General features: G+C 49.1%; 1 protein-coding gene across 1 annotated transcript in view; it reads left to right on the top strand.

Annotated features, from left to right (window-relative positions):
- The window catches only part of WNT3A (Wnt family member 3A), a 93,306-nt gene extending 73,843 nt beyond the window's left edge, over positions 1-19,463 (top strand). The window contains exons 3-4 of the mRNA XM_077781356.1: positions 15,892-16,157; positions 18,885-19,463. Of these exons, the coding sequence (XP_077637482.1) occupies positions 15,892-16,157; positions 18,885-19,364 (746 nt within the window). The 3' untranslated portion in view covers positions 19,365-19,463. The remainder of the gene's footprint in view (positions 1-15,891; positions 16,158-18,884) is intronic.
- Positions 19,464-21,004: the final 1,541 nt, after the last annotated feature.

The raw sequence follows: 21,004 nt of genomic DNA, 5'->3' as shown, positions 1-21,004 counted from the left end.
GGCTCCTCACAGTGGGTGAAATGAAATGTTATTCGGACATGATGAAGTAGAGGGTGAGGTCTACTTTGAAATTGTGGTCAGGATAATTTTCTTCCATTTTTAACCTCTAGGACTTATTTCTCCATAACCGGGACCAGCACTAGGCTGATCACCTGCTCGTAGACTTTTCTCAGCCATGCTGGCAATGCACAACCACGTAAGGAGGAAATTTGGGCTTTCCCACTTTTTCTGTTCCGATTGTTTTGGTGGCGTCTTCTTAGGCTTGAAGGATTTAAGGGAATGTCTCAGAACGCGGCGGTTGGTCAGGGTGAAAGAGCAAGTTGTGATAGGATGGGGGGATGGTTTTAAGGTGGAGAGGGAAGGGTTAGATGGGATTTTGGGAAGGAATTCATGGCTGGGATGGTGGTGAGGCCCTGGCACAGGGTGCCCAGAGCAGCTGTGGCTGCCCCTGGATCCCTGGCAGTGCCTAAGGCCAAGTTGGATGGAGCTTGGAGAAGCCTGGGACAGTGGAAGGTGTCCCTGCCCATGGCAGGGGGGTTGAAACCAGATCTTTGAGGTCCCTTCCAACCCAAAACCTCTGTGATTCTATGAAGTGTGCCTGCCAAGGGCCATAAAAATCTCTGCAGGACAAAGTTCTGAGCCTTTATCCACCTAGCCAGCAGATGTGTCCATGGCAGGTGGAGCTCCCTTCTGGAAAGGGAGCTGTAGCTCAGTTTTTGAGGTTCTTGTTTTGGTTGGGTGAGGCAGGGGATTTTTTGGTTTTCCCATCTTTAGGAGCTCCTTCAGTGGTGTCCTCACATGCACTCCCTGGTGATGGAGAAATTTCAGACAAGTGTTCAATATATTTAGCTCCCTTTTCTGCTTGCGATTTATACAAGAGCTCCAGCTATAATCAGAATATCTGTCATCCACAGTTTATCTGATGACTTAAAATTGCTTGTAAATCATCCAGCCTGCATCTGGGGCTTTGCAATTTCCTTATTCCTCTGTGTCTAAATAGATCTGAAATTCCCTAATATTGTCCTCAAGTGTTTGGGATTTAGAAGTGGGAAGATAGTGATGGCTCTCCATCTCACAGGTGGGCAGCTGGGGCAGAGGAGCTGTTTGAAAGTTGTGTTTTGTAGGACTGAGCCCCTTCTCCCGTAGGGACCACAGATCCAGCCTCCAAACCATGCTTCCTCTCACAAGCTATTTATAAAAAGTGGTTTTTATGCTGTGGGAGCCACATGAAATTTTTCTGCTTCCCCAACTAGGTGAAACTGAAACCCACAGGAAAGAAAAAACAAAAACAAAAAAAACCCCAAAAAAACAGATTGCCCAAGCCTGCTGCAGGGAGGTGAGCAGCTCCTCCAGCACCCAGACCCACTCCCTTTTCCAAATGGAGCCTGTAAAGCAAAAATTTCTGCAAGCCAAAAAATTGCTTAATTGCCTCAAATTGATTCCATGGTTTTATTAAAATATTTTCCCAGCTCTATTATGGTTAATTATTTGTATTACAGTAGACTCTGAGGCCCCAAGCAGAGATCAGGGCCCCATTGTGCTAAATAGTGTACAAGCACTTAATAACAGAACCATTCCTTGCCCCAGATAGTTTGCAATTATGTGGGGAGCTGCAGTGGAAACACACCACTGCTCATGTGAACACCTTTTAGGAGAGGTTAACGTGGAATTTTGGAAGTCAAGAGGGTCCCTCACGAGAGCCTGTGCAGCCCCACTGTTCCTGCTGAGCTCTGGTGGGAAAACCTCAAAAGAGAATCTTGATGTTCAACCAGGAGATGAACACCCCACCTGGCTAAAGGCCTTGTGAGGGGAATCAAGAGGAGAGAAAAGTGGGGGAAACTGGACAGGTTCCCGTGCTGCTTTCCCCTTCACCTTCGGTTTGTGCTCGGGGACTGGGCTGCAGGAGGTTCATGAGGGAGCTCGTTATCCTGGGGATTTCCAGCCTCCTCTTGCAGAAGCAAAGCTTTCCTCTGCTTAGGTAAATGCTAAAATCAGCCTTGCAGGGACCCTGCTTCCTCCCAGCCCCAGTGAGGAAGTGGGGCACAAATGCAGAAGGGGAACCCTGTACGTCTCCTTCTCCCTCCTCCCACCCCACCCCACTCCAAATCTCTGTGGCTGCATCTCACCTGTGCGTGGGAGACCTCATCTCTCGAGGGCTCAGCACTGGGGGAGCTTCTCCACACCTTCAAGTGAGTGGGGAGTGTTTTGAGCCCTCGAAGCCTTGCTGGAGGTGATGTTTGGGGCTGGGAGTGTGGCAGGTTTGGGGTGAATGGGCAGCTGGTGGTTCAAGCCAGGGCGTTGCTTGTACCCCAGGTGCTGCTGAGCTCCGGGTGACCCTCAGGGGCTGCACATCTCTGCAGCCCGGGGCTGAGAGGATGTGAAAAGCAGCAAAGTGTAGCCTCAAACCAGGGGAAAATCCAATTGTTTCCAAGCACTAAGCTCAGGTCTCAAGCAGAGCAGAACCTCTGGAGATAACGCTGTGTGTGTGTGTAAAACGGCCTCGCCGAATCCCCCAGCTTTAGCCGGGCTTTGAAAAAGATCTGGGTGGTGATTCAAAATCCAGGTTATGACCTGTGACCTTTGGATGAGAAATTGTTGCCATTTAGGATGTGTTAGGAGGTCCATCCTTTTCATCAAATGCGTGTTTCTTCTTGCTGCGGGAGGCAATCACACCGGTATATCATTAACTCGCAGAAAAGGAGGCTGTAAAAGAAGTTGATGGGGGACCTTAGCCCACACCCTGCTGGGGTCTGCTCGGAGCACAATATCCCAGCGACCATGAGATTAAGCTAAAGAGAAAAGTGAAAATGCTTTTCACGATTCACACGCCCTTTAGATTGTTTTATTAAACCATTTGAATAGGGATTTCCCTTTCGGCCGACAACGGGGCCCGGCCAATGCATAGTTCTAGGTTGCTATGACTTAGTTGGTGCTGGCTAATCACAAGTGAGGGCAAATTTCATATAAAATATCTCGGGCCATTGTCAACCTAATGCGGCGTGACAGTGGCAGCACAAAGGGGGATTCATTCACCCCAGCAGGTAATAAGGACGATTTGCCATACCAACCAGGCAGTCTCGAGGGGGGCTGTCAAATACGATCAGAGCAGCGAAATGGAGCCTCACATTCCATTCTCAGGTGGGCGAAGGCGATCCTTTTGTTCAGCCATGCTGCTTCTGATAACAGAATACAATTATATTCTCTTTTTTTCTTTTTTTTTTTTTTTTCTTCACTGTATCTGACTGACCGTTGGGGCTGTTTGGCATAGCAGTTTTTGGGGCTTGCCTTCTTTTTCTTGCATTTTTTTTTTTTTTTTTTTTTTCTCGAGGTCAGGAGGGACCCCAATGATCATTTAACCTGGAAGGCACCCAGGAGAATTTCACCCCAGTCCTTCCTCGCTCCTTTTCCGCCTTCCCCTTCCATTAAGGACCCTGTCCTGCCACAACGAGCACCCTGTATCTCTGCTAATCACCCCCGACTGGCACACAGCTTCCTTTTGTCTCCCAGGGATGTTGGGGAGACTCGGGGTAATTCAGGATAGATGGAGAGGACCGTGCTGCTCCAGGACATGGAATATTCAGAAGGCATTGATGGGATGGCGGGAGGGGGGGATCAGGGTGTTTCACACATGACCAAGCCAACAGAAAGGCAGATAAAACATTAGGCGGGGGTAGGCAGGGAGACATACACGGTAATGATGAGATCAGCAGGGAGATAGGGTGATAGAGAGAGAGATAAGGGGGTGTTTGCTTTGCAGGCATCAGACTCTGGTTACTGATACCAGGCCGTCCTGCTGATTTGCCTGTCTTGGGGGTCTGGTTACCTGTGAGATCACCTGGGGTTGTTTTGACAGTCGCTAATTAACGAGAGCATCCCAGCCTCCAACCCACCCTGGGCTCGGAGGGCAGCAGGGAGCACTGGCCCTGCTGCCAGGACACAAGGCTTGCAGGCTGCCCTGGCACTGGGCAAGCTGGCTCTACCTGCTCCAGGTACAGCCTGAAAGGTTTGGAAGTGCGAGAGAGGTTTGGAAGTGCGAGAGAGGTTTGGAAGTACGAGAAAAGTTTGCAAGTGAAACAAAGGTTTGGAGGTTTGAACAACATGCTGGAGGTTGCAGCTCTGTTGTGCAACGAGAACCAAGAGCAACCAACAGGGAGAAAGTGAAAAGGAAAAGAATGAGGAAAGACCCCATCATTGAGATGTTTTGGGGAAACTTGGCCTTCGGGATTTTACAAGCTGCGCTAATCCAACCTCCTTCAATCCAACATTCCCTCTTATCTGTATCGCCTTCATGTTCCCTGGCAGGAATTGCCCATTTAATAATTTCCCTCCAATGAGCTGAATCACAGCTAATCTGATCAAATGTCTTTTTAGGGCCTTTCATCTTCCCAGGGATGTGTTGACACTAGCACAGCTGGTTCAGAGGAAACAAGAACTCAATCAGAACTCCGTTCAAAACACAGATGGGACCCAAACCTAACCTTTCCTTTAAGATATGCAAAAGTGTGGTTAACTTCTTGTTATTATGCATTTGCATAAGTCTTTGCATTTAGGGGCCTGATTTTTAAGTGGTTAAAAAAGCCAGGCAAAGCTTGGAGCTGGATTTTGATGAGAAACTGTGCAGAATCAGCTGGGCAAGGAGCTGACAGGGCTCTCTGTGAAGAAGGCACCAGGCTGTGGTGTCACACAGAGCTATGGGGCAGCTCCTGGTTGGCATCACCTGCTGTGCTGTGCCTGCTGCATTTCTCCCAGAGCTGCAGCTGCTCTTGGAGCCACCCTCATCCCATTCCAGGGAAAGCCTCGGTTACCTGCAGCTCCCAAGGACTGCTGTTCTGGCAGAGTGGGCTTCCCTAGGTTTGGGGATAAACCCACGTGGGAATGCTGCTGAGGAGGAGGGGACGTGACACAAGGCAATGGCACCAGGAGCTTGGGTGTCACTGGGGAGTGACTCCAGATCATTCAGGCCAGTCTGCAGAGCTGTGTGGAGACTGGAGCTGTGGATTCCCACCTCTGGAAATGGTCAGGGCTGGGCTGGATGGGCCCTGGGCTAGTGGAAGGTGTCCCTGCCCATGGCAGGGGGTTGGAATGAGATGATCTTAAGGTCCCTTCCCATCCAGACTGCTCTGTGATTCTATAATTCTCTGATTCCAGTCTTACAAAGAGATCTTTGAGGAATGCAATTAGTGATCCTTCTGCATCCAAGGGATCCCAGGCAGCCATTTAGGCTCTGCTCCTGTTCAAAGGCTCCCAAGTAACCAAGGTCTTCAGGATAAGATTGAAGGGGATTTATATAAATCTCTGGGCACGTCTTGGTGCAGCGCAGAGCTGTTCTGGAACATCCTGGAGCTGCTGCCAAGATCTGTAACCAGATGAATGCTGGTTAGAAAGTCTTCATGTCATGGAATAATGGAATAGTTTGGGTTGGAAGATGCCAGAGCTCACCCTAGGTCGTGGGTGGCTCCGTGGGGTGGAAAACTTTCTCCTCCAACCTGTGCTTCCAAAGAAAACTCAGCAGTCTCTGTTGTTCAGTCTCAAGGTTGTTTATTGCAAGTTATCTAAAAGATTTTCTCCTCGGGCTGCTGTGGTTTGCTCAGAGCTCAGGCAGAGGCACACACACACCCTGACATCCTCTCTGACCCCGACTGCTTCTTCTCTCCCCGCCAGGGCTGCTGCTGTCTTTTATATGGTACATTACGTGTTACATGTTTGCAGTTTTTCCCAATGCCTATTACCTATATTAAATGGTGATTTTCTACTCTAAACCAATCCGTGAGTGCCAACATCACCAAGAACATGGAGGTGAGGAAGGAGAAAGAGGGAGGACAGGGCAGGCCCAGATCCCAAATCCATGTTAAAACTTCTGACCCCCATGTACAAAACCAAAACCCTCCTGTACAGCACTCAAAAATTCTTCCTTTTACTCTGTGACTACTTCTACTATAATATCTAAATTTTGTGACTTCTTGTTCTTCCTGCAAGGTTAGTAAATCGTTCCATGGTTCAAACCCAAAATCACAGCTGTTTGCAGCTGCCTGCCAGGGTCTCAAATGCTTCTGACCAGGGCCTGGGACATCCAAAAATGTCTGAGGGACATTTTGAGTTCTCAGATCAAGGGACATTACAAGATCCTCTAGTCCCACCCCGTTGCAATGGGGTGACAGAACTCAGCCCAGAGGGAGCTCGAGGTGCTGAGGTTCTTCTGGAAGGCTCCATGGATAACCAGTGATCCCAGCACCAGCATCACTCATGGGGCAATAAGGCACCATGCAGCACTGGCTGAGGAGAACACTCCTGTCTTTTCCCCTCCCCTGTGGAATGCTGCAGGCTGCAATGGTGCCCAAAGCTCAGGCTGGCGAGTGCAAGATGAGCTTTCCGCCCATTGCTTTGCAGATGGGGAAACTGAGGCAGAATGTTGGAGTCACCTGTGTCCAGAGAGGCCCTTTTGCAGCACATGCATCCCACTGGGGGAGGCAGTGACCAGGCTCTGATCTTCTCAAAGCGTCTGGAGGCTCCTCAGGGTAACCACGAGGGTTCCCTGGCTGATGCTGCTGTGGTTGAGCTGAAAATCAGGGTCAGGGCACTTCACAGAATCACAGAATAACGAGGTTGGAAGAGACCTCTAAAATCATCAAGTCCAACCTGTGCCCTAACACCACAACCAGAGTACAGCACCAAGTGCCAAGTCCAGTCTTTTTTTAAACATATCCACAGATGGTGATTCCACCACCTCCCTAGGAAGACAATTCCAGTATTTTATTATTATTTCAGTGAAAATTTTTTCCTAATATCCAACCTAAACCTTCCCTGACTTAGCTTGAGAAACCACTTGGTGGTTTTGGCTTGGGAGTGACACCAAGGAAAAAAGCAACAGCTTTAAAGATCTCAGAATCCTGGGATCTCTTCCTTAAGCTTTGACTGAGGGAAGTATTTTCCAACACAAGCAGGGTGAACACTGCTCACGCTGCAGAATTTGGGCATGTGCTCTGTGGAATGAGTCTCCCTCCCACCAGGAATCCTGACTCCTTTTAGAGTCCTTGTGCTGAGCACATCCAAGGCCACAGCTTCCATCCCAATGGGTGGAAAGCAAACAGCAAGTGTGAGAAAAGTGAGAAAAAGCCTCTTTTAAAGAGTAAAGGGGTAATTGAGGAGGTGCCAGGTCTGAGGTGCTGCAGATGGTGAGGATGGGTCAAGGGAAATGGGAATTCTGGAAGCAGGGACCTCTCCAGAGGACAGCTGAGGGAAGCTGGAGGCTGAGCCAGACTTATGCAAACCATTTCAGTTGCTTTATCTGAGATGGGATGAGCTTCTCTTGCTACAATTGAGAGGAATGTGGGGAAGCTGAAGCTCACCTCTCTCCGAGGCTGCCAGTGCCAATATTTGGTTTCCAACGTTCCCAGTGTTTTCCCCTTGAGCACTGTCAGGGTCCCATTAGCCATGGCATGACACCCCTGTGATCCTCCTCCTCCTCCTCCTCCTCCTCCTCCTCCTCCTCCTCCTCCTCCTCCCCTGCGATGGGAACGAAGCTTGTTCCCCTCCAGCATTTGGGCACAGCATGTGGATAGATTTGTCAGCCAGCCTGTGCCAAGGAGTTCCCTGTTCTCTGCTTTCCCCTGGTGCTGGGCCAATATTTAATAGTTCTGATTGGCAAATGATTTTCTGCTTGGTGATCATTCAAAAAAAAAAAAAAAAAAAGGCTTTTAACATTTTTTTTCTTCACTCCTTTCCCTGGGGAGAAGTACGTCCTGTGAAAATGTGAACCTTCATTTCTTAGCATGGTTTAGGTTGGAAGAAACCTTTAAAGTTCATCTAGTCCAACTCCCCTGCAGTGAGCAGAGACACCTCAGCAAGAGAGCGGCTTGCTGAAAGCCCCACTTAATTTCACCTTGGCTCTTCCAGGGATGGGGCACCCACCACCTCTTTGGACACCTTGTTCCAGTGCTTCACCACCCTCATCATAAAAAAGTTACTTTCTTATGTCTGGATCCACATCTTTTTAGCTTAAAACCATTGCCCCTATTTTAGTTAGGCCCTGCTGAGAAGTCTCTCGCCAGTTCTCTCCCAAGCCCCCAGAGAGCATTGTGGGGTGGGGGACATCATCCCCATATCCTGAACTCTCAGGTTTTGCCTTTCAGGGATCTGCTGCTCAGGGATCTGCTGATCTGCTGCAAGTTCAGCAGAGCCCAGCTGTGCTGAGGGACTGGAGTATCCTCTGCTGGAATCTGGGGCAGGCTGGGCTGCACTGCTGCTCCTGCACGTGGATTTCAGGGCAATGCCGTTTGTGTTGGTACAAACCAGCAGCGATGCCTCCGTGTGCTTTTGCAAATCCTGGGAGCTCTGACTCACCAGTCCCTTTGGATTTCACTCCTGCTGCTCAGAATTCAGCAGTGCCTGCAAGGCTGTCAGAGCCTAAAAAACTCCTTCTCCCAGGGGCCAGCAGCTACTGAACAGCCGAGCAGGCTCGTTCGGCATTCATCTTTTCTGGGGTTCTTTTCCATCCAAGGTGATGCAGTGTGAGCTTTCATTCCAAGCCTTCTGGTTTATGGAGAAGTTTCTGGGTGACCCTCCCCACAGGGAATGGCAAGGCTCTTCTCCCACATCCAGGGAAGTGGGTGGATTCAGAGAGAGTATGCCGAGAGCAGCTGGGTGGGGATCTTCCTGCTGCAGTCAAAACCCAAACTCACCTCACCTCAGTCAACGGCTGGGCTTCCAGAGCTCTTCACAAATTCCTCACCACCTTTTTCCATCGGGCAATGCCTTCCAATGCCTGGGATGCCAAAGGTGCAGGAAGGACCACAGGAACCAGGCAAAATGAGCTAGTGCTGCTCCTAATACCAGAAGCACCAGGTTGTTCCCAGCTTTATATCCAGTTTCTTAGTTCTTAGGGTTTATTTAGTTTATTTAGTCAGGTTTTGTCCCTTTGAATGCAAAGTCAGTATAGTGTCAACTGTTGTGCAAATCTCAACTGACAGCTGTGGGCTTACACCCCCTTGAGCCAAGGAGGGAATTGAAACCCTTTCTCACACTCCCTCGTGTACCTAGGGAATCCGCCCCATCAGAACATGTTGGAAAGCCTTGGCACTTTCCACCCCTCAGAGATGGGTGTCCCACAAAGCTGGCACTAGAGGTACCTTTCTGTGGAACTTTAGCTTTGAAAAATGAAGCTCAGAGGAGCCAGCACGACTCCTCCCCACAGTCCTGCTAAACAGATAAACTATTTCCTTTATTCCGCTCATTTTTTTAGCAAAATGCCTCTCCCAAAGGCACTCCAGAGGTCTGTGGTGTCAGAAATTCAGGGCTCACAGCCATACGTTTCCAATGTCATTCCAATCATGGAACAGGAAGAGGATCCTCTCCTCAAGAGCAGACATGACTGGGAATTACTTTCTTCATTGTCTGGGACATTTCTGTTCTTTTCCATGTTGTTCATACATTATCCAGCCCAAAAAAGGGCGCTGCTTCACTTCCAAGACTCTGTTTCACAAAGGAAAGATTTAGGGTTTCCGGAATGGGGACAACAGGGCTCAGTGTTGCAGTATAGATGTGATAGAAAGGGCTTTTCAGAGCAAAAGAAACCATTATATTCATCCTACTGCATCACCACAATCCATCTTGCCACATATGTGGGATACCTACGTGACCTGGGGTTAATCATTCAGGGAAAATAAGTCACTGTCTGGGCAGAAGAACACACGAGAGCAGTTTCCACATATCGGACAGCTGAGATATTTATGCAGTTATTCATTTGCCTTCCTCATCCCACAGTCTGAGAACCCTCTGCTCAGCTCCAGTCCCTACAATTCTGAAGACATCACGGAATTTATCATTGCAGGCTCCTGGGGAGATAAGCAGGATTGTCCTCGGGTGTACAGATAAGGAAGCAAGAGCACAGAGCCACTAAAGGATTTGCCCAGAGTCACATAAAAAAGCCCTGTTACAGCAGGAAAGCAAATCTTGGGTCACCTCATCCTCAGGCCTCTGGATTATCAAAATCAAACTACTCAGCCAAGTGTTTTTGCATCTCAGGATGGGTTTGGTGCTGGGACAAGTGGTCAGAGAGGTTTTGCACAGGATGTTCGGGGGATGTTCAGTTTCTCCAGTTGCAGTCTGGGCTTCTTGGGAAATGCTTTCCAGGAGGGACCAGTGACTTGGAGACCTCTGCTTTAGGGGACGCCTTAAAGGCCCTCTGTAAGTCACTTTTTCGCTGATATTCAGTCCCCCCAGGATGGAGAGGGAATTGTGGAGAAGCACCTGGGCTTTGCCGGGAAGCTCAGGAGCAGGCAGGAATTAATGGAGCCGAAGCCAGAGCTTTGGTGACCAAAAAAAAAAGCGCTTAAAATGCTCTGAAATCAACATCCCCGTGAGATACCGGTCCCTGCTAACCTCCTCCTGCCGGGTGACTTTCCAGAAGCTCTCTTGAAGCCCTCACCAGCTGCTGCCTCCTGCTACCAGAACCACCCAGAGAGGGCACGGGGCGACCCGACAAATACGCGGCCGCTTTCCTGCTATCATCGCTAAATCTCTCGCATTTTTATATGGCACCTTAATAACCCCTCATTTCCATTACAAGTGCATGCTTTCCTTCTGCTTATCTCCATCTCCATGCGCTCCTTCTCCATTCCTGCGGCCGCACCGCCTCCGGCTGGGAGCCGGGGAGGTTTTTTGGAGGTTTCGGGGGTTTTTGGGAGCCCGGCAGGGTGGTGAGGGCAGGACAGTCCCATGGCTCAGGAGGTGGCAGGACGTGACTCAGGGGATGGCACCGCTCCATCTGCGTCAATGCTGAACCCGCTGCCTTAACTTAGGGCTAGGAGATGTTAAACCCAGTGCCCTAATTCCGTGGAGTCATTAAGAGATCGGGCTGCGACTTTCTCAAGAGACAAAACTCCTCACCTCAGTGCCCCGGGGCCAGATCTCGGCTCCTTGGCCCTGCCTGCCTGCATTCCCCAGGTACTTACTATCAGATACAAGGCGATTTGCTTCCTGTTGTGCTCTCTTAAGTGGTGGCTGCATTTCAAAAGCAGGGGAGTGATTACAAGTCCTTCCCGGGCTGTAAAAGGCACCGAGCCCTTTCTGGGAAGGGAAAAGTTCGCTGTAATTGGTGCTTCTTAAGGCAAATCCCATCAATGCCCTCCTGGCTTTCAGCAAGGGCTAAAAACCGTGGGGAGTTTAGGTGATGGATCTGAGCTTTAGGGTTTGGTGTCTACAGCCCAAACTGTCTGTCTGGAACTGCTTGTTCGGCTGTGGCCAAGTCCTGGCAAACAGGAATGCTCCAGGCTGTGCTGCCTGAAGCTCCCTGGGCTTTGAGCTCTGCACCTGGACAGAATCATTGGGTTGTAGAATCCTTAAGGTTGGAAAAGACCAGCAAAGGTCACTGAGCCCAAACATGAGCCCAGCACTGCCACGTCCACTGGTATCCCAAGTGCCGAATCCTTCTAAATCCCTCCAGGTGACTCCACCACTGCCCTGGGCAGCCGTGCCTGACAACCCTTTCAGTGAAGAGATTTTCCCTAATAGCCAACCCAAACATCCAAAATTTCCCTAATATCCAATCCTCGACACAACTTGAGGCCGTTCCCTCTCCTCCTGTCCTTGTTCCCTGGAGCAGAGCCCGACTCCCCCCGGCTGTCCCCTCCTGTCAGGAGCTGTGCAGAGCCACAAGGTCCCCCCTGATCCCCCTTTTCTCCAGGCTGAGCCGCTTTCCAGCTCTCTCAGCCCCTCTTGGTGCTCCAGACCCTTCCCAGCTCCATTCCCTTCCCTGGACATGCTCCCACCCCTCAATGTCCTTCTCCTATTGAGGGGAATGCACAGGGAAACGCCTCTGAGCTGATGGCTCCTGCTGAATCCAAGCTGGGATCCACAAGCTGTGGACTCCCAAGGCGACGCCACCCCTTCATACCCACACAGGAGAGGTTTTCCTGCGCAAACACCACGGCTGTAGACATTTTCTTTTTGGTCCAAGCTTGGCAAGGCACAAGGGGTCTCCCCGAGGTTTGGAAACATCAGTTCAGCACCTACAGCTCCTTCCCAATAAGCCAAAGGCCTGGATCTGATCTCTCTCCTGAGCGGAGGGTGATGCCCAAGAGATGAGAGCTGACCTAACCAAGGAATGTGCTTTGGGAAAGGACAGCATCCTTGTCCCTAAACTGGAGATAGCTGGATTTGATGGATGGACCTCAGGAATTATCTGTATGGTGGTACCCTAGGAGGTGCAGTGGTGTTCCTTGGGGGTTGGGGCTGGCACTGCTTGCTGGTGCCATGGGCAGGGGGATGATCCAGGGCACCCTCAGGAGTTTGCTGGTGTCACCAGGCTGAGAGGTGCAGGCAGATTCTGGAGGGAAGGGATGCATCCAGAGGCAGGCTGGAGATGTGGGTCTGTGCAAACCTCATGAGGCTCAGCAGGGCCAAGTGCTGGAAAACAACAGCTCTACAGAGACAGGGCAACTGAGAGGTGCTTCACAAGATTTTATTCCATTATCAGTCTCAGTGAAGGGTGAGACATAAGAGATGAAAAACTCAATGCCATTCCATCAGAAGCCACCCTGTTTCCTGATTACAACACCTTAAAATGTTTTTCAGTCTATTAGCTTTTGCCACACTATGCTGCTAATACCTCTAACACCAATCACCTATTATTTTACCCCACATGGTCTTGCTAGAATGCATCTTTCACAGTTCTGATTCTCCAAAATATCTGGTCTTTTTGCAAGGCTGTTGTTTGAAACTTGTTTTTAGTTCAGTCTCTCTCTCAGCAATGCCATCTCTATTCCATGGGCTCCTAAGTCAGCACACCTTATCTCAGAGTCTGCACACAGATGTACAAGACTGAGTGAGCTCTCAGTCAGGCTTTGAGAATCCTTTACAAATCCAGTTCTCACAGTCCTGCACAAGGGCCAGGCCAATCCCAATCCCAAACACAGGCTGGGTGGAGAATGGGGTGGAAGCAGCCCTGAGAAGAAAGAGTGGGAATGCTGGAACCACATAACCTTGAAGGATCTTCCAACCCAACCATTCTGTGATTTTATGGAAAGGTTTCAGGATCAGCTGGGCACACTGGGAGGATGTGGGAGGTGTGTCAGCCTTTCTCAGACACTGCACCTTCCACCTCCCTACAGATTATAACAGCATCCACCCCACCACCTCACCTCACTGCTTTTGTGAGGAGCCTTTCGTTCTTCAAAGACTCCAGGGCTGCTCAAAAATGTTCTTGGAGACCTCATATGAAGCACTCCACCCTCAAAATTTGGTTTCTGGATCCCACCTGGACTTAGGCAAGCACAAGAGGCAGAGTCCCCAGTCCTGTTTGAACGGGACTCTCCTGTTCATGCTCTAAGCTGAGCTTTCACGGTCAAGAACTGCATGGTCATCATTTGCAGGATGCTGGCATCCTCCAGGCTGGACAGATGCTGAACAAGGGCTTTTCAAAATCACACTGGCAACCTGAGGGTTCCTGCATTTTTTTTTTTTTGGTTGTAGCCCTCGGTGACTTAATAACCTCCCCAAGTGCCCTGGCAAACACGTTCCAGGACATTGCTCATCCCTTCAGCCTGTAAGTTCATGCACCTTATGGGATTTGCATATTGTTGTATTTGGTGGCCCTCCCAAAGCAAAGCTTGGGTTCTTGCTTAAGCCCAAAATCCAGCCTGGACTGCTCCACAGTTGTGATTGCTCCCCGAAACCATGTTGGCTTTTTGGCTTGGTGCAATAAACTCTCTTCATATTAGTAAAGCCCGGAAGCATCTGGAAGGCAAAGATTAAGCCAAAATGCCCAGGGAAAGCTCAGATCAGCAAAATATGGTGGAGGGAAGGTTTGAGTGGTTTTTGAGCAGTCAGCTGATGCAAAGCTCAGTAGAAGCTTTGGTGAAGTTGCATCAACTGAAAATGTGACCTTGTGACTTTATGGATCCATTAAATTTCAATGTCCCAGTGGAATAATCTGAAAAGTGTCAGGAAGAACACAATTTCTAGGATATCTGGTCTACAAGTACAAGGTGGGTGGGCAATAATAGAGGTTAAGGGAATTATCAGAATCATTGTGCCTGCTTAGGATTGCCCCAAGGGTTTGAGAACAGCCCTGTTCATGGTAAAAATCCCATTTTAATGCAGCCAAAAAGCAGTGGTGTTTTCTGAGGTGTGGTGTTGAACTGCAGGGTCATTTCTTGTGAGTGAAGAAATCAAAACTGCGAGGAGAAAGGGAAATAAAAATTGATACCATGGGGTATTCCCCACTTGCAAAGCAGTTTGAAAAGTTTGGTTTTCATTTTGGCACAGTGTGGAAAAAGCACTGGCATCCAGTTAAGCCTTCCCTGCTCCCCTTCCCTGCCCAGCTCTCCCTGGGATGGAAGGCTATGAGGGAAGCTCTCCACAAAGATTAAAACTCCTCAGTCCTCAGCCATGACATCTTCTGGCTGATCCCACCCTCCAGCCCGAGGCAGTGGGCACAGAGGAAAGCTCATTTACAGTCCCCTTGGCAGGGACCTTGATTAGGCAAGGGAGGAAAACTTGGGGCAGGTGCAAGGTGCACCTTGAGTGCTGTCACCCATTGAGAGGCACAGCCTCGGGGAGAAAGGGATGGAGGGAGGGGACAGTGTTTGGTTTATATCCTGAGGATTAAGGATGTGACCATCCTGGCATTTTCCTGCCTTCCAGCCACCAGCACCTCTCCCTGTCAAGGAAGAGGAGCTTTACCTGGTGCTGGTCCCTCCACCGGGTAAAGCATGAGGCTGTTGTTAAGTGTAAACCTGCATTTTTTATGTTTTCTGGAACATAACCCAAATTCTGAAGCGAAGCTCGGGGTCTGGCTCTGTGGTGCATGGACTGCACAGTACCACACAGAATATTCCACGTGCCCCCTGAAATTCTGGTTTGCACAGCTGCCTGTGGTGCCATGGCCCTATCCAAAGACCTGAGGATGACCCCAGTCAGAACTTTTTGGCTGACCTCAGTGGCCTTGAATCAAGCCTGGTCCTGTCTGCACAGGAGCTCCTTTCCTAGCGAAACATCTTTGGAGTAGGTCCAAGCCAGACCACAGGGAAGAGGAGGATTTCCTGGCCTTCTGCCATGCCCTCCAGAGGAGATGTTCACAGGACTGACCAAACCCATCCTTCACTGGCCCCTTGTTGCAGCATTTCTGAGAGAGAGAGGGCATGATTTATGTTTGGAATGAGATTTGAGCTACTCCAGTCCGGGCCTCAGATCTGGGCCTTGTGAGGCCTCCAAGCCTCTGACGCAGTTAGAAATTAAGAGTTTGTGGCGCAGTTAGAAATTAAGAGTTTGTGACACAGTTAGAAATTAAGAGTTTGTGACGCAATTAGAAATTAAGAGTTTGTGACGCAGTTAGAAATTAAGAGTTTGTGGCGCAGTTAGACATTTAAGAGTTTGTGGCGCAGTTAGAAATTAAGAGTTTGTGGTGCCGTTAGAAATTGAGAGTTTGTGGCACAGTTGGAAATTTAAGAGTTTGTGGCGCAGTTAGAAATTAAGAGTTTGTGGTGCCGTTAGAAATTGAGAGTTTGTGGTGCCGTTAGAAATTGAGAGTTTGTGGCGCAGTTGGAAATTTAAGAGTTGGTGGCACAGTTAGAAATTAAGAGTTTGTGGCGCAGTTAGAAATTGCATTAAGGTGTGATGGGGAGCACTGGGCTGTCTGGAGGTGAAGTAGCACAGGTTTATAGTGTAAGGTTTAGGCCACCTTAAGACAAAGATAAACAATGTTAGCTTGCCAATCAGAGTGCCTTTGTGAATTGTAAACTATGTAGAAGTGTAAATAAACTGCCATTTCTCTCGAATAAACGGAGAACGTTGCATTAACCATATTGGCTGGATGTGCGTTCTGTCCACCCAGCTCCCCCGATTTATTGAGGTCCCTGCCTTCTGCCCCTCCTCACTGCCTTCTCTCTCTCGCAGCCACCAGGGAGTCGGCCTTCGTCCACGCCATCGCCTCGGCCGGCGTGGCTTTCGCCGTCACCAGATCCTGCGCCGAGGGCTCGGCCACCATCTGCGGGTGTGACACGCGCCACAAGGGCTCTCCTGGGGAGGGCTGGAAGTGGGGGGGCTGCAGCGAGGACGTGGAGTTCGGGAGCATGGTGTCCCGGGAGTTCGCCGACGCGCGGGAGAACCGGCCGGACGCGCGCTCGGCCATGAACAGGCACAACAACGAGGCTGGAAGGACCGTAAGGACATTTCAGTTTCTCCTTTCCTGTTGTTCTTTTCTTACCTGATAGGATGAACGGTGGGAGGGAATTGAGGGGGCTCAAAAGATCTAAATTTATGTCAAAAAATGGTAATACCTGTCCTATGGTAGTTCTGGGTCAACGTGCCTTGTCTGAGAAAGTTCCACATCAATGCACCACGCAGATGTAAACGCCTGCCTTGGAATCAGATGCCCAGGTCTCTTTTATAGAGGATGGATCAAGGCAGGTGTAGGATGGGATTTCATCCCATCTTATGAGTATATCTACCCCCAGAAATTGTGGATGCCCCATTCCTGGAAGTGTCCAAGGCCAGGTTGGACAGGGCTATGGAAGCTGTCCCTGCCCATTCCAGGGTGGTTGGAACTGCATAATTTTTAAGGTCCCTTCCAACCCAAAACGTTCTGTGATTCCACTATTAGAGTTGCTAGCTCAGTTAATAATGTCCTAATTGTGCCTGTTCCCTTCCATTGAGTGTGGGGCACCTGAAATTTGAGTGCAATTGTCCATTCCCCTTCTCTGCAGCCTTGAGGGAGGAGAAGAGCAGCAGAGCTTTTCCCGCAACCCATCTTCTCAACCCTGTTCTATTTCCCAGGAAATACTTAAAATTAGAGGCAATGTAACTGGTGCCTCCTGATTAAACTTGGATCATGCCCTGAAGCTGTTTTTACTTCAAACAATCCTGGAACAAAACATGTTGGGGAAAAGAAAGCAAAAAATCCGCCTTACACACAATTAATCTTTTCCCTAGGTGGAATAATCCCAAAAGGGGGATATTCCTGGTTTTTTTCATCTCAAGAATAGCCCATAAATCCAGAAGAATGCAATTTGTGGGAAACAATTTGTAGAACTGAGCCACAAAGCCCTTTCTAACAGAGATTATGCCACAGCTTCTCTGACATAACAGGTTAATGTGGTCTTGTCCCCTCAGCAGAAGGTCTTGCCCATATCCAGGAGGACATTTGTGCACTGAGCTGTAGCAAAGCCACCACAGTTGCTGTGCTGGGACACATCCTCAGGCAGGCTGAGGTTTCTTGAGAGCTCCTGAAGTGGATAATGTGAATTCCCAGTGGTATTATCCCACCTCACACCACAGCAGAGCTGCTGGAATACAACTTTTGAAAGGGAAATACCACCAGAAACCAAAATTGTCTGCGATGGAGACGACCACAAGCAATAATGTGGTTTCTGCAGCTCTGGCCTAAATTATCCCAGGTACCCCCAGGGATGGGGCAGTGCTGGTGGCAGTTACTGGGATATGTGGTGGGAAAAAGAGGATTGGAGAGAAGCTGTGTAGAGTGGAAAGGAGGGATTTCTTTTAAAGTGAGAATCCTTGAAAAAAAACGAGCAAACATCCCTGAGATCACAGGCCTGCAGAGGTCTTTTTTTCTCTAAGTCTTGTTCCTTGACTCTGAGTTCTTCTAGATGTTTTACAGGTGTCAGAGGTTAGCAGATGTCACACCATGACCTGAAATCCCAGGGTTTTAGAAAGCACTGGTGTTTTCCATGCTCACCATGCCACCACCCATGGGACAGCTGTTCCAGGCCTCCATACTCGAGTGCTCCCAGCTAAACCTGAGCCATGGGCAAGGTTTCACATTAGTTCTCATAGGAACTCCAACCCTACCACTCCGCCAGGAGTTTTGATTAAGTTCAGCGTGATTATACAGACCAAACCTTCTGCGGTTCTCTCTCATCGCTAATTGCAGCCTGCTTTGTGGGGGGTGATACTCCTTAAATAACACAGGGAAGCACCTGGTGAGCACCAAGGTGCTGATTCATGGCAAATCTCCTGCACTCAGGCTGGCACTCGCCTGTTCACGTACCCAAAAATTTGCTGATCGCTCTGGAAATGCAGATTATCGAGCTGTTACATAAAGTTGTCTCCCACCTCAGAGTACTGGAGGGCAACACCTTTATTTATTTAAACTCATTTTATAAGATGTAAAAATAAGTAGCAAGCTTCTGGGATCAATAATCACACTCCCATTTAACCCAGGAACGTGTTTTGTGTTGAAGCCTGAACCTTTCAAATCAAAAGTTGGGCTCTTATTTTTTTTTTTTTTCCCTGTGAAGTGATTTTAGAAAAATCATAACTCTGGCTTTAAAACAAAAATAAATTCCTTTTCAGTTTCTGAAAGTAGCCATAGAAAGCCTTGAACTTTCTTTGCTTAAGTAAACACAAAATGTATGTAAAGGATGGAATTCTGTTCTAGATAGTTAAGACATTTCATCTTCCTTTTATTTCCAACAGAAAAGCTGCAATTTTAATTTATGAAGGCATTGTTTGAGTAGCTTTGTGTGTTCTATGCTTCTCTGCCCAGATGTGTTTGAATTCTTTTCCTGGGTGACAACACTGTGATATTCCCACGTGAACATTGATAAGACTTCTGTCTTATCAACAAATCTTGACTTCTGACTTCTTAATAAATCTCCTTGGTCAAAGTTTTTGGTAAATCCTTAAATTTGAGCTGAGACTCAGAACCAGTCACTGAAAACCATGAAGTACAGAAACTTTTTGGCTTAGACCCAGCAGTGAGCAGAGCATTGAGTGGGGGATAAGGGGATTTTTTGTTGACAAGACTATAAATATATCTATGAAAACATCCATATTTCCTTGGAAAATCATGGCCAGGTGGCAGAATGTCCTAAGTGTTTTGATTGCAGGTTAACATGTTCTTTCTCCTTTGCCTTTCTTCTCTTTTGCAGTCCATCATTGAGCTCATGCACCTCAAGTGCAAGTGCCACGGGCTCTCGGGCAGCTGCGAAGTGAAGACCTGCTGGTGGTCCCAGCCAGACTTCAGGGTCATCGGCGACTACCTCAAGGACAAGTACGACAGCGCGTCCGAAATGGTGGTGGAAAAACACCGGGAATCCCGCGGCTGGGTGGAGACCCTGCGGCCCAAATACAACTTCTTCAAGGCCCCAACTGAGAAGGACCTGGTTTACTACGAGAACTCACCAAACTTTTGTGAGCCCAACCCTGAGACCGGCTCCTTTGGGACCCGCGACAGGATCTGCAACGTCACTTCCCACGGGATTGACGGTTGCGACCTTTTGTGCTGCGGCCGTGGGCACAACACGAGGACTGAGAAACGGAAAGAGAAGTGTCACTGTATCTTCCACTGGTGCTGCTACGTCCGCTGCCAGGAGTGCATACGAGTCTACGACGTCCACACGTGCAAATAAAGCGGGCAGAACCCTTGGCCGGGCTCCGAGTGGAGAAATGGATTTTGAGCCTACTTCCTCTGAGGTTGCAGACGTGAGAGAAGTCTACTTTTTTGATATTAAAAGAATAAAAACTGGACAAAAAAAAAATAAAAAGGCTAAAACTGGTTGGATAGAATAGGTCTAATGACTTCTGGGCTATCCCGAGGTACGTCTGGCAGTCACACAAGTTCTGCCCCGACGCCGATGCCTCCGGAAGGAGAGCAACTTTTCCACCAGCCCACAACACCGAGCTGGAAAGAAGAGCATTAGCAAAAGCATGGATTTGCTCTGCTCCCACCCGCCTGAAGTGACTCGTGTGATTAAGTGTCCTTTGAAAGACTTGCATCTTCCTAAGCATCTCCTTTTCCCTCATCCAGGCAGAGGCTGTGCTGAACAGCAGCACGGAGCTTTCTGAGAGATCTCTCTGCAAACCCAAATGGCCAGACTGTGTAATATGAGCAACAGCAGCAAAAGAAATAAAAACAGACAAATTAAGGATTTTTTTAGTAAAGAACAAGACTACTTCTTTGCTTTTGCCTTGGAACCAGAGACGTCTATAAATATCTAACAGAGCTGGAGAGTGGGTGAGCTCTTGATGTGAACTTCTTAGCGTGGTAGCTTCTGCCAGATTTGACATAGGATCCCGTGACATCTGTAGAAAGGGAAGGAGGGAGAAGAGGAGGGAGAGAAAGAGAGAAATCTGCTGATGACTTCCTGTAAACGCCCTGTTGGCACACGGGTGATGTGCACAGAACAGAGAAGTTCAGTGTCCTGTCTGTGAAGAGGACTCTGCGTGCATTGAGAAGGACACAGTCCCACAACTGGGAATGCCGCTGCAGCTCTCCAGCCTGGGACGTGGTTCAGCCAGTGAGTCTTCCTTGGAAATGTGCAGTGAGTCTCTGGGGCTGGACATCCACTCCTGAGCACAGGACATCCATCTCCTCAGCACCCGAGGGAAAGGAGGGGAAGGGAAGGTGTTCACCCTTCCCACCTCGTTGGGGAGGTCTGTCACCAGCAGTGGAAAGTGCACTTAGTTCTTCCACTCTGCACCTGATGCAGGCTTCCCAGGCACTTGGCAGCAGCCTGAGCCCACAAGTCTGTCAGGAACATGGATCTGAAGGACTCATTGTCACCCATTAATTGACATGAGGGTGAACTGACCCACCATCACCACCACACCCCACGAGCTGGAGCAGTCTCAGACTCAAGCCAAACCTTGTTCCACAGCTAATTCCTACAGCCATTCCCACCTGTAAAAGTGGTACAGATTAAAATGGACAAAACCCAGAGCATGAACCAGCCCAGAGTTTGGGTAAGTTTGGACACAGAGCCAAATCCCAGCTTTGCAGGGCTGGCCCATCTCTGCTGTTCACCCCTGACTCCCCATCATCACACGTTGCTTTGCTTCCAATTCCAGATCAGGATCACAGTTTACAGAAACAGGTCTCACCTCCTCCATGGGCATCAGGACTTCCTTCAGGGTATCAGGCATGAACTCAGCCCACCACCTTGGTATTCACAGCACTGTGACCCTGCTTGGGTTATTCCTGGGCAATACTGGGATAAATGAGGGGTGAACCAAGCAAGGAGTAGCAGCCTGCTTTAGCTCCAGATGCACT

Source organism: Lonchura striata, chromosome 1 (genome assembly GCF_046129695.1).
Source record: "Lonchura striata isolate bLonStr1 chromosome 1, bLonStr1.mat, whole genome shotgun sequence".
NCBI lineage: Eukaryota > Metazoa > Chordata > Aves > Passeriformes > Estrildidae > Lonchura > Lonchura striata.
Note: the sequence above shows the minus strand (reverse complement) of the source record. Positions and strands in the feature narration are given on the sequence as shown.